The sequence below is a fragment of the Danio rerio genome, chromosome 20 (genome assembly GCF_049306965.1).
Source record: "Danio rerio strain Tuebingen ecotype United States chromosome 20, GRCz12tu, whole genome shotgun sequence".
In the NCBI taxonomy this organism is placed as follows: Eukaryota; Metazoa; Chordata; class Actinopteri; order Cypriniformes; family Danionidae; genus Danio; species Danio rerio.
Window position 1 is genome coordinate 52180001 of NC_133195.1, and position 14315 is coordinate 52194315.

At 38.9% G+C, this 14315-nt stretch overlaps 1 protein-coding gene across 7 annotated transcripts in view; it reads right to left on the minus strand.

Annotated features, from left to right (window-relative positions):
* The window catches only part of cfap61 (cilia and flagella associated protein 61), a 110198-nt gene that overhangs the window by 12150 nt on the left and 83733 nt on the right, over positions 1-14315 (minus strand). For all 7 annotated transcript variants that reach the window (XM_001342490.10, XM_017352573.4, XM_073933760.1 and 4 more), the window contains 3 exons: positions 12971-13139; positions 8350-8512; positions 1852-2144 (listed from right to left, as the gene is read on the minus strand). In XM_001342490.10, coding sequence (XP_001342526.6) covers positions 1852-2144; positions 8350-8512; positions 12971-13139 — 625 coding nt within the window. The remainder of the gene's footprint in view (positions 1-1851; positions 2145-8349; positions 8513-12970; positions 13140-14315) is intronic.

Sequence of the window (14315 nt, forward strand, 5' to 3'; positions counted from 1 at the left end):
AACCACTTGTGTGTGACAAAACGGTGAGGGAAGTTTTATTTATTTTTTGTTTTCATTCACTCTGGAGGGATTTTGAGTCTTAGTTTGGCCTCAACTTTCTCTGTGTTTCAGCACATCTACTTATTTTAGGTGACATCTTATTTAGACACATTTTTTGGGAAAATGCTTTGAAAATATTCAAAGACTCCACAATACACTCTAGGCAAACTTACTACTCTTTCGTTATGTTGGTGGCTGTTTTTGTCACATTGACTTCCATTATAAAGACTTTTTTTGGATTGCAAAGCCATGATACCATATTATTATGTATTCTTAACTGTTTTTCTCTGTTGGAAAGAGGTATAATTTTTAACTGTTGCTGTTGATCATCAGTTATTTTGCCTTTCTTATTTTTGAAGGTTATTCTTGATGGAGATTATTAAGTCTCTGTCGGGGGTATGCATATGGCTTTTGGCTATGCCAACTGTCCTCGAGCTTAGTGTCTAAAATCCGCCCCGAGTCCGGTACACCTTTGAAGATTAAGTAGGTTTAGTTAGTTATTCCTGTAGGTAGGAACTGAAATCTTTTACTTTCATTCTTTTTATAGGGTGACACTCAGTTCAGGGGCGGACTGGGACAAACATTCAGCCCTGGCACTGTAGCCACACCAGCCCACATTACCATACCGACACAGCCCCACTCACAGACACGCACATTCACTATTTAGTGTACAGATGGTGAAATAATATGACATTCTTGCCAGATTTTGATTATGTCCGGGTAACCTCGGATTGGGTCGGCCCATCTTAAAACCAGGCGGCAGTTGCTGATTGGGTCAAATGCTTAACATTTATTAGTATTATTATTTTTATTATCATCATCTTAATATCACATCTAGCGAGAGATAAAAGCTGTCTGCAATTAAAAACAATACATATTTTAAAATGAAAAATAAAAAAACTGACCGGCCCACATTTAAAAATTGGTCCGGCCCTTCTGGCATTTGCCAGAATTGCCAGATGGCCAGTCCGCCCCTGACTCAGTTTTTCCATGTTTGTTAATTATAATGCCCTCCGATTAGTAGAGTAACTATAGTTTATAGCAGTGGTAACCAGACTTGTTCCTGGAGGGCCGGTGTCCTGCAGATTTTAGCTCCAACCCTAATCAAACACACCTGAACAAGCTAATCAAGGTCTTACTAGGTATACTTGAAACATCCAGGCAGTTGTGTTGAAGCAAGTTGGAGCTAAACCCTGCAGGGACACCGGCCCTCCAGGACCGAGCTTGGTGACCCCTGGTTTATAGTAATCTCTTTTATTTTTAGTTCCTAGATACTCACCAATTGGTTTAGATCAAATAAATAAGATTGATGTGCTGGCTTCTGGAGGACGGTGTGGCTACTTGGCCGTCCTCATGTCAAGGCCATCTCTTTATTTCTGCAGCCTTATAGTTTCTATTTGGCATTATTTGTATGTGAAGTTAAAGTTAGTTATTTTCTTTATTATTCCCTAGACATTTGTTTGTTTCTTGATTTGTTGTTCAATTATTTTTATGTATAATAAATGAGTTGCATAAATATTCTTTTGTTGTCTGAGCTCTTTTATGTTGCGACCCGAATGAGGGGGTCGTTACAATTGTTAAAACAGAGCCCTGTAACTTGCATTTATACTCCATATAAAATCCAGAAACTAAGCTATTTTTGCACTGGCCTAAAGGATTAATGCTGCCAGCCGATGATCAACAGTAAAAATGACAAACTGTACTAAAATGAGATTAAAATGGAAGTCAAAGGGGCAAAAACAGCCGCTAACATAACGAAAGAGGAGTCAATTACACTACACTATTTTCTATATAATATTTTCTGTTCCTGACCGCACACTCCAGCTGTAGAATGGCTCCATCCGTGCTGAAAGAGGCAGATGTCACAGGCTCTGTGTGTTGTCCATCATTGATCTGCAGCAACAGGCAGTTGTGATGAACATGGACTTCCTCTTTTTCTAGAGCCTGTTTCACTGCCAGCTCCACTGAAGCGTCGGGGAAACAGGAGAATGGTTGATCTTCAGGAGGATGGACTACATGAATCCTGCGGCCACTGACACCGAGACCAATGAGAGTCTCTATGCAGGTGAACACGTCTATAGTGTTTCCATACACCACAGCATCACCTGCGCACACACAACAGGAAGTTTACTTTAGGCATGCATTGAGAAACGTGCCCTCAGTTGACTTTGAAGGCAAAAAAAAAGACCAAAAAAATAGGTATTTTGCATTTTAATTTTAATATTTTGACTTATTTTCAAATCAAGATACATTTATAAGAGAAGCAAAAAGATACCCGGACCACAAAACCAGTCATAAGGGTCCACTTTTGAAAATTAAGATTTCTGCAACTCTTTAACTCCATTGATGTTTGGTTTGTTAGGATTGAACAATATTTGGAGGAGATATGGCTAAATGGTACTTCACAATATTGCTGTTTTACTGTCAAAAATGAACAAATATCCACCAGAAATGTTTTTTTGCACATTCAGCATCCGCTTTATATATTATCACTTGATTGAATGGGCATTATTAGTGGTTATCAGCTGATAGATATGGGCCAGTAGGGGCCTTCTGCGCTACTGGTAAGCTCAGAAGGCTGTTATCATCCATCCACATATAGCTATACTAATAGAGAAGACCACAGATCCAGATCTGTTTTTACATTACTGTGACAGTTGGTTTAGGGTTGAGGTAGGGGTGGACGTCAATACAATACAATTAATGGGAAATTTAATGAATAATATAAATAATAACTTCCGGCAGCAGCCGTATGTGATCTATAGCTGATTAACCATGTGGATGGGACTAGCCCATACCTATCAGCTGATAACCACTGATAATGCCCATTCAATCAAATGATAACATTCCAGTCGGCTGCATTCAGCAGGTCCCTAGTGGAAGAAGATAATATCAATATCAATAAATTATTGATAATGCATTTAAAATGAATAATGTTCTGATACTAATAATTGAACTAAGAATTCTGACATACTGTACAAAACGTATACCTTTTTTGCCTTCAGAACTGCCTTAATCCTTCATGGCAGAGATTCAACAAGATACTGGAAATATTCCTCAGAGATTGTGCTCCATGTTGACATGATAGCATCACGCAGTTGCTGCAGATTTGTCGGCTGCACATCCATGATGTGAATCTCCTGTTCCACCACATCCCAAAGGTGCTCTATTGGATTGAGAGCTGGTGACTGTGGAGGCCATTTGAGTACAGTGAACTCATTGTCATGTTCAAGACACGATTCTGAGATGATTCACGCTTTGACATGGCGTGTTATCCTGCTGGAAGTAGCCATCTGAAGATGAGTACACTGTGGTCATAAAGGGATGGACATGGTCAGCAACAATACTCAGGTAGGCTGTGGCGTTGACACAATGCTCAATTGGAACTAATGGGCCCAAAGTGTGCCAAGAAAATATCCCCACACCATTACAACACCACCACCAGCCTGAACCGTTGATACAAAGCAGGATGGATCCATGCTTTCATGTTGTTGATGCCAAATTCTGACCAGAACATCCACATGTCGCAGCAGAAATCGAGACTCATCAGACCAGGCAACATCTATCCAATCTTGGTGAGCCTGTGTGAATTGTAGCCTCAGTTTCCTGTTCTTTGCTGACAGGAGTGGCATCCGATGTGGTCCTCTGTTGCTGTAGCCCATCTGCCTCAAAGTTGGACGTGTTGTGTGTTCAGAGATGCTCTTCTGCAGACCTCGTTGTAACAAGTGCTTATTTGAGTTAATGTTGCCTTTCTATCAGCGGGAACCAGTCTGGCTATTCTCCTCTGACCTCTAGCATCAACAAGGCGTTTACGCCCACAGAACTGCCGCTCACTGGATGTTTTTTGGACCATTCTCTGTAAACCCTAGAGATGGTTGTGTGTGAAAATCCCAGTTAATCAGCATTTTCTAAAATAACATTGCCACGTTTAAAGTCACTTAAATCCCCTTTCTTCCCCATTCTGATGCTCTGTTTAAACTGCAGCAGATCGTCTTGACCATGTCTACATGCCTAAATGCATTGAGTTGCTGCCATGTGATTGGCTTATTAGAAATTTGCGTTGAAGTTGGACAGGTGTACCTAATAAAGTGGCCGTTGAATGTATATTCATAGTCACTTTTTAAGCCTAATCACAAAGGGCAAAACAACATTATTCCTCTAATGCAGGGATGTCCAAACTTTGCCCTGGAGGGTCGCTGTCCTGCTGAGTTTAGCTCCAACTTGCTTCAACACACCTGCCAGGAAGTAAGTCTATCTAGGAACAGCTTGATTAGCTAGTTCAGGTGTGTTTGATTAGTTGGCGCTAAACTCTCCAGGACACCGGCCCTCCAGGACCGCCGACCGCTGCACGTTCACAAGAGAGCACGCACATGCGATTGGTAAAAACATGCTGAATCAAAACTTTTTAAAAACCTGAATCAATATCGGAGTTACCTTTGCACGCTGGAGAAAGGATTTCTCTTAGACAGGTAATGTTCTGTTTTAAAACTGTTTTAGCTTCACGCAAAGCTGATGTAACATTAGTTGTTGTTGTTACATACGAGATGAAAATGAAAGATTGATAAGACTATTTTCAGTTTCGGGGGACCTGTTACAGCATCGATGATGTAGATTTTAATTAGTTTAACAACAAAACACAAGTAAATACCACTAATCTGCCTAGCCTCTCTCTATATTGTTTACCATGCAACTCTAAATATTCACTCTGAAATAGCATGTCAGTTTTGGCTTGCACGCCGCCGGACAAGCACTAGTTGCTTTTAACACATGAAAGAGGGTTCTTTTGCTGTGTTAGTGTTTCAGGAGGGGTGGCTCTAGACGACAAGGGAGGGACTGTGATTTAGAGATTTTTTCAAAGCTGTTAGAATTGTGGAAGATCACCTACTGCACCTTTAAGCAAAACCTCACTTTATTTTTTATACATTTTTCATAAAGTACATCTCCTTAATTCATCATTTTGCTTCTCAAGTACACTCCAAAAACGGCTTTTGTTGCTTGTTCAAGCTACTTATTTGAAATGAGTTGAAACAACACAAATTCTTACTTTCATTTTTGGGACAACCCACTGTTTTATGTTTAATCCACTTAAATTGGTAAAAATGATTAAGTTAACATAATCGATGTGTGTTGGGACAACATGAAGGAATTGTGTGGAACCCAGCATTTTGTTTTCTACAGTCTAAGTGTATCTTGAACAGAATGTTTATACATGTGTGTTCAAAAACACTGAGCAGGATATAATTTTCCCTTAAGTGTTCGCCACGCTCTACATGTGTGCATTACATATTCGTCTGGTGTCATTTCTATATTCATTCAGTGTGAGCGGTGCCGTCTGATTAGTTTTCATCCTTGAGGATTGTAATGTTAACATCAAAGGCTTCTTCACAATAGATCTCAATTAAATCTATCCAGCGCTGCTGCTGTGAGAGGGTTTCTGACGCTTCAGTAAAAGAGCAGCACTTCCTTCATCTTCTCCTCCTTCCTTCTCCTCCTTTAACCTCTAATAGGACCTTCTCCAGGTTGCTAAGTGACCCTTCTGTGTGTCACAGCCGCTGATTTAATCTCTCCAAACAGCCACAATAAATTGCTTCCCTTCACCGTTGTGGAGCGCAAATGGCCTGAAGTTTATTTTACTGTCAGGTGAAGCTGCTCTCTATTGAAGGAAATGTAACTCAGTGGATTATCATTGGCAGTGGATGTACAGATGAAATCAGAATTATTTGCCCTCCTGTGATTTTTCTTTTTCAAATATTTCACAAATGATGTTGAACAGAGCGATGAATATTTCGCAGTAGTTAATGTAATAAATTCTGTGAATATATTGAAATATAAAATTAAATCCTATAATCAATTCAGCCATCAATGTCACATGATCCTTCAGAAATTCTGCTCAGGAAACATGTCTAGTCATGGTGGCTTGAGAAAGCATCATACTGTTATGCTACATAAACTTAATATTGTTCTGTCTTCTTCTTCTGAGACTAATTTCTACATGCATCTCCTCCTTGACCGTTCATACTACAACCACCAAACTAACACCAATCCTCCAAACTGGTCTGACTCAGGTTGCTATATCTTTCACAACTGATCCGACTTACGGTTTTCCCAAAACTGACCTGGAAAATTCAGAAAAATCCCATTGACTTAACATTGGACCAAACTTATGATCTTATAACTTTGCACCAGACTGTCATACAAACTTAAGGTTGAGCTCATATAACCCAGACTACAAATCTGCCAATAACTGATGAACTTTCAACCAACTAGCCACACCCTAGCAACCACTTATGGTACTCTAGCAACTGTCCCATAGACTTCCATTGTAAAAAAAACTGCTATTGACTTTACATTGGACATACTAACAACATACCAATTCAGCAATACAATAACAAACATACTAACATACTGATCATACTAGCAACATGCTAATTTATACTAAATTCATGCTAACAACATGCTAATTTATACTAGAAACATGCTAGCAACATGCTTATTCATTCTAGAAGCATAGTAATTTATGTTAGCAACTGCCTAGCAACCGCCTAGCAACACAATAGCAGCCACCTAACAACAGCTTAGCAACTGCCTAGCAACCACCTAGCAACACCTTAGCAACCACCGAGCAATGCCTTAGCAACCCCTCAGAACCACCTAGCAACATCTAAGCCACCACATAAAACGCCCTAGCAACGCCTTAGCAGCTACTCAGAACACCCTAGCCACGGCATAGCAACAACTTGCAATACCTTACCAACACCTTAACAACTACCTGGAACACCCTAGGAACTGCCTAGCAACACTAAGAACACTTTAGCAACCGGCTAGGAATGCCTTAATAACCAGTCAAAACACCCTAGCAACACCTTAGCAACCACTCAGAACACCCTAGCAATCATTCGGAACACCTTAGCAACCACTCAGAACACCCTAGCAATCATTCAGAACACCTTAGCAACCACTCAGAACACTGTAGTGCTGTCGCCTCAAAGCTAGAAGGTCGCTGGTTCGAGCCTCGGCTGGGTCAGTTGGCATTTCTGTGTGTAGATTGCATGTTCTCCCTGCATTCACGTGGGTTTCCTCCGGGTGCTCAGGTTTCCCCCAGAAGTCCAAAAACATGTGGTACAGGAGAATTGGGTAAGCTAAATTGTTCATAGTGTATGTGTGTGAATGAGAGTGTATGGATGTTCCCCAGTGATGGGTTGCAGCTGGAAGGGCATCTGCTGCGTAAAAAAACATATGCTGGATAAGTTGGCAGTTCATTCCGCTGTGGTGACCCCGGATTAATAAAGGGACTAAGCCGACAAGAAAATGAATATATATATTCATATATGTGTGTGTGTGTGTGTGTATGTGTGTGTATGTGTGTGTATATATATATATATATATATATATTAGTTAAATTGTGCTTTAAGGACAACAGAGTGAATGTTATGAAGTGGCCATCAGAAAGCCCTGAGCTCAATCCTACAGAAAATTTATGGGCAGAATTAAAAAAGCTTGTGCGAGCAAGACAGCCGACAAATCTGACTCAGTTACACCAATTCTGTCAGGAGGAATGGGCCAAAATTCCTTAACTATTGTGAGAAGCTTGTGGAAGGATACCCAAAACGTTTGACCAAAGTTATACAGTTTAAAAGCAAAGCTAAAAAAATACCAAGGTAATGTAGGTAAACTTTTGACTGTCTAGAAATGAATAAAAAAAAATTATCCCAAAAAATTTCTCTGATTATTCTGGCATTTAGCAAATGTAAAACCCAAATAGTAAACGTTTAGTATGATCCTCAGTGTCTGCTGATGCTTCGCTGTCCGGTTACTAGCGAAGTCCTCTTTAAAGCTCTGTCCGTGGTGCTGAAGCTCAGCCAGAGCCACACAAACACACTCAACAGCATCAGCATTTCTGCCAGAACCATGATCAGCTCATTCACGTCCACAACTGATTCCCAGCCAGGCTCTCTGCTTGACCCAAATACAAATTCTCATGCCGCTAAATTGATATCTTTCATTCGCAGACGCTATAATTAGCATTCAGCGATAATTGCGCTACTTCCCGGATTATTAAAGGAGGCTGTAATTAGTAAACATAATAGGCTTAATCAGACAGATAGCAGCGACTCAGCTCAGCCTGCTAATATTAATATTCCCCTGTAAATGCATGGAAGGAGACGGGATTTGGCGCAGGCTAATTAGCTGGTTGTTATGCTGCAACAGTTGGATGCAGGTTTAGAGTAACAGTGGCTGTGTAAATGAGATTATGCATGAGAGAGTCACACTGATCTCAAGCTCGTATGCTGTGGGTTAGTTAGCAGTGACCTGTTAGCTGTGTGAAGTTGTGGGTGAGCCAGTGATGGGCGACGGAGCAATCCTGATGGTCGTTGAGGAGGAAGAGGTTTGATGGGACTCTGGGTCGGGTTTCTTTAGGTTTCAGACTGTTGGAGGTTTGGGTAATGACATCAGCATTGGAGAGATTGGGCATCTGGAGGGAAAATACACAATAATGAAGACAGAAATACAATTATTGAAGAATATATAAAGTTATATTTATATACAGTTTTTATTTGTCAAAATATACAGGAGGGCTAAAAAAAAATCTGACTTCAACCGTATATATATTTTTTCCAAATTTTATTAAACAGAGATTTTTTAAACACATTTCTAATCATTATAGTTTTAATAACTCATTTCTAATAACTGATTTATTTTCTCTTTTCTATGATGACAGTAAATAATATTTGACTGGATATTTTTCAAGATACTAGTATTCACCTTAAAGTGACATTTAAAGGCTGAACTAGGTTAATTAGGCAAGTTAGGGTAATTAGGCCCTGTAATGATGATGATTGTTTGTTCTGTAGATGGTTGAAAAAAATTGCTAATAATGACCTTTAATTGGTTTAATATAATTAAAACTGCTTTTCTTTCCAGCTGAAATAAAACAAACAAGACTTAAAAAAATATTTTAGGAAATACTGTAAAAAAATTCTTTGCTCTGTTAAACATAACTTGGAAAATATTTTAAAAAGTAAAAAAAAAATCTATAATTTTTTATAATATTTTTGACTTCAGCTGGGAACATCATTAAAATATAATATAATATCAAAGCAATTTATGTGTCATTAAAGGTGCAGTAGATGATCTTCCAAAATGCCAACCAGCTAGCATAATATCTTCGAAACACAGTTCCATTCCTGCATTCCAAAGCCACACCTACTGAAACACGAATGCGCGCATGACAGCAGACAACCCACTAGTTTATGTCATTCGCCAGTTAGAAATGCAGGGCTCAACAATAAGGACTGCCCGGTGGCCCAGGGCCAGCATGAGAGACGCTTGGGACAGTAGACAGGATCATTACTGGCCCGATTAGGACAATGCTGCCTTGTCACTAACATTTAATTTGTCTGCAACTATTTCAATTATGTGCATTTTAATTTTGTGCTTTTAAGTCTTTAAACACTCCCTTCTCAATAAAGTCATGAACACCATATTGCTTTCCGGTTCCGCTTATCAGATTTGATGTTTTGAGCATGCTTTTTTTTCCGCAACCTGGGAACAACCAGTACAGAGAAGAAACAGCAACATGGCGGCAACATCAAATTATAAGGCTAAAAGAAAATGTCTGTTTGTAATGTCTTGGAAGCAGAAATTTAAGTGTGAACAACGCGACAAAAAAAAAAAAAAAAAAAAACTGTCTGCCCACAGTCAGCCCGCCTTTTGTTAAATAATTTCGAACCGCAATGAAATACCTGCACATTTTCCATACTGCTCTTTTTGTTTGCATAACACTTTTATTAATGTTTTTTTTAAGTATTGAAATTCGAGATTCACAGACTTCATTTTTGACACATTATTTAAAATATGCGGCTGAAAAATAGCTATTAACTTTGTCGTTTTTTTGTTTTTTCTAAACCACTGGCCCGATCAGACCAGTAGAAAAAATCCATAGCCTTGAATCCTGAAATGTAGTAGTGTTTGGCCGACAGCGTACAGGAATTATACTTATTACTAAGCCACACTTACTTCTGCACAAGACTTTTAGCCAGCGGAGAAATTAAAATGGTCATGCCCAACTGAGTCTGGGTCTCTCAAGGTTTTTTTTCTTCACTCGCCTCGGTGAAGTTTTTTTTTCCCTCTCCACTGTCGCCACTAGCTTGCATGGTTTGGGATCGGTAGAGCTACCCATCGATGAATTTGCTCTTCAGTGTTTGGACTCTCAGTAATGATTTAAACCACACTGAACTGAGCTAAACTGAACTGAACTTAAACACTGAAAACTGAACTACTCTGTGATTACTATGACCATTTATGTGAAGCTGCTTTGACACAATATACATTGTAAAAGCGCTATACAAATAAAGCTGAATTGATTTGAATTGAACTTACATGCTATGCCAGAGCGAAGTTTAGAGTAGCGGTAAACAATATAGGAAGCGTGTCTTAGGTTGTCATTGTTCAGAAATGAACCAATGTGAATATAAAAGCAGCTTCAGCTCAGTAAAGCAGGCTAAGTGAAATAGCGCTATTTACTGATGATTTGTTGTTCAACTAAATATAAATCTACATTATTGATGCTGTAAAAGGACCTTATGAAACTGAAAATCACAATCTATCGCCGGAAGATTTCAGTGGCTGAACAACACTTCTGTGCATATAACCCATTCATAACAATACAATCTACATCAGCTTTGAGTGACTAAAAGAGTTTTAATACAGAGCCTGTCTAAAAAGAAATACTTCAGCCATGGTGTCATCCATTTTCTAGCGCACAAAAGTAACTCCAATATTGATTCAGGATTTTTTAAAGTTTTGATTCTGCATTTGATTGTACCGCTGTGATCTCATGTGTCTCGTATGCACATGAACGCGCGGCGCGCATCCATGCGTGTACATGCTAATGGCGGATCTGCGTGAGAAGACATGCGCAGAGTTTGTTGACAGACAGATTTGGCTAATTATCGGATTTATGAGATGTCGGCCCGACAATATTTAATTGGATGAACATTTTTTAGTTTTATGCCTTACCCAGAATATAAAAGTACATCTAAATACATTTACATCATTTACTTTTTTCATTACTATTGGAATATAAAGAGAGTTTTAACCAGCACAATAAAAATGCTTCTGAAGACAATCACCTACTACACCTTTAAGTAGACATTGTGATTTTTATTTTTATTCAGAATTAGTATGTAGGCCTATTTTTTTGTTTTTCCAATTAATTTCATTTTAGATTTCAGTAACATAGAAAATGCTGGTGTTTAATTGTCATGTTTTTATTAAAAAATTTATTTGACCTTACACTGTAAAAAGTGATCAGTTTGCTTTACTCAAAGTGAGTAATCCCATTACTTTCGAAAGCAATTAGTTGATTTTACTTAATACATTTAAGGCAATAGGGTTGCTTATTTTTTAAGTAAATGAATTATGTGCATAATTATAATAATAAACTCAACTTTACCGTTCCAAGTTTCAACAGTTGTACCAAAGTCCTTTTAGGGCAAGTCATTTCACTTGGAGGCCATATTCAAAATACCCGTGCATTCTGTCTAAATGGGGAAACATCAAACTCTCCAAAACTGTTAGCCAGGCTTATGATTACATTACATATTTGGAATCACCAATAAAATTAAACAATATCTGTCTCATAAGATTAATTTCTAAACATCTGAATAAAACAGAATCTGCAGTTTTTCCGATTGCCAGAGCTAATGCTCATGCGCTCATGCACAAAGAAACAAGATCACGACATCAACCTCATTTTTGGCCGTTCTACACATGATCATCCTCTGGATAATAATCGTCAGATTGCGCTGCTTTTCTAAAGTAATTCACAACTTGGTCTTGATGGCAAATCTCCTTCAGAAATGACAGCGACTCTTGGTTTACAAGTTTGTGTGCGTTTGATTTGCTGCCGGTCATGTGATGTGTGTTTGACAGGACAGACTGTATCTCTCATTCGTTTCACACAGATTACAAAACCACTTTAGTTTTCAAGTGCACTTGGTTCATTTAAAAATACAAATTTCAAGCTTTATGTGGATATATTTCCTATGTCTGTGAAGCAAGTATTTGCTGAAATTCCAGTGTGTTTGTTGACCACATAACTGTTGTAAAAGCACACGTCTGGTCTGAACTTTCCCCCTGGAGATACGGCAGTCTTAGCGATTGATGATTGGCTCCTGTACTAGTAGGCGGGGCTTCGTTCACAATATTGACCGTTACACTTTTCCCCATTTAAAACTATGCAAGTGACGTGTCTTGTGTATTTTATAGTCTTTGGTTTTATTAACTATTTAAAGACAACTTGTTGCTTTTAAGGCAACAGGTTTACTCACATTTTTAAAGTAAAGTAACTGCTTTTTTACAGTGTACACTTTGATTATCAAGCAACTTAAAAATAGTGGAGTAGTTGTGCACTAATAAAAAATGTATGACTTACAAACATTCAGTTATTACAAATATAAATGTAGTTTTGTTATTATTACACAGTGTAATACATAGGTAAACATCAACATATAAATATTTATTGTACAAAAGTTAACATAAATTAACATTTGAATTAATTGCTTTTATTGGTACTGTAGCTTCTACATAAACAGTATCTGCAGCCATTTAGATGCATTATCATCAAGCTGCATGATGAATTCTCATGTACCTATTATTGTGCTCTGCAGGAAAACATGAATTAGCATTGCATTCATTTATAAACAGTGATCTGCATTGGCACAGACTTCACTGTGTGTGGTGGTGCTGTGAATGGTGTGTGTGTGTGTGTGTGTGTGTGTGTGTGTGTGTGTGTGTGTGTGTGTGAGTGAGTGAGTGAGTGAGTGAGTGAGTGAGTGAGTGAGTGAGTGAGTGAGTGAGTGAGTGAGTGAGTGAGTGAGTGAGTGAGTGAGTGAGTGAGTGAGTGAGTGAGTGAGTGAGTGAGTGAGACCTGATACTGCAGGCCGGTGCAGAGGATCAGATAGTCGAACTTCACTCTGCTGTCGTCCATCAGCTCCACGTGTTTGTCCGCTCGGTTAATGGCTTTTATCTTCCCTGTCACGACGCTGATCCAGGAGCACAGAGAAATCTGACACTGATCCCGATCATTATAGCAGTGACTGTGGAGGAACAGATCCTGGGTCAGTGTGTCTAAGAGGCAAAGTAATTAGGGTTGCATTTTTACATGAGTTTTCTTTTGGTACTATTTTTGAAATTTGCTATACATTTCAGTTTAGTTGTATGCTAAGCTAAGCCAATAGTCACTACACCAGAACCAGAAATCAGCTGAATGGTTTCAAAAATAGTTCAAGTCAACTGTTTAACTTCAAACGAAATCGAAGAATGAACTGAAATGGCTTAGGGCCCTATCATACACCTGGCGCAATACTGCGAAAGATGTGTTTGCTACAATTTGTAGCTATTTTGAGACCAGCACAACTCAAATTTTTACATTTTGCTCCATGTTGTTTAAAAAGTAAATCCATTTGCGCCATCTTGTGGACTCATGGTGTTCTAGTCTATAAAGGAGGTGTGTTAGAGCGCATTGTTGGCGCGAAATTGAAATAAACCACGCCATTCACTAACTAAAAACTGCATTAAAGTCCAGCGCTGAGCATGTTAGTTATGCTCCTTAAACGCTTATGCTGTGTTCACAACAGACACGCAGCACACGGATAAATCGTGCGATTAGATGCTTGAACATTTGAGTTTACTCGCTTCGTTCGCGCCTCAAAATCTGCTTCATTCACGCATCAAATTCACTTCAGAACAGACACAAATTCGAGTCATGGGCAGGGCTTCTGTCTAATTCGTAGCTAAATGCTAACATGGATTTTATGAAGAAAATAACAGTGTTTAGGTGATTTATAAAGGCTGTAAAACAGAGTTGATACGTTTGGAGCAAAGTCTGAGTCCACTACATCCTTTCAGGGGTGCAGCAGCTTTGTGTGTTTATCAACTCCTCCAGAAACTTAAACTGGATGATGGAGGCATTTAGCGGTGCTTCTGACAAAGCCGAGCCCAGTTTGATGAACTGTTCTCGGTGTAGGCAGGAGGATTTTCCCCCGGGACGTTTGACAGGACTCAGGAGCAACCGTGTCTGTTTGATGTTTCATACAGAAAGAAATTAGTTTATTATTAACGTTGAGGAGAAATGGCTAATTCCCTTTAAACCCAGGTGAGCAAACATGTACATGTTCCACCCCATTAAAAGCTTCTTTCTCATTATGTAGTTAATAACAAAAGATATACTACGTGTTTTTGGCTGTGAGACATAGTTTGGTTGAAGTTGTCGG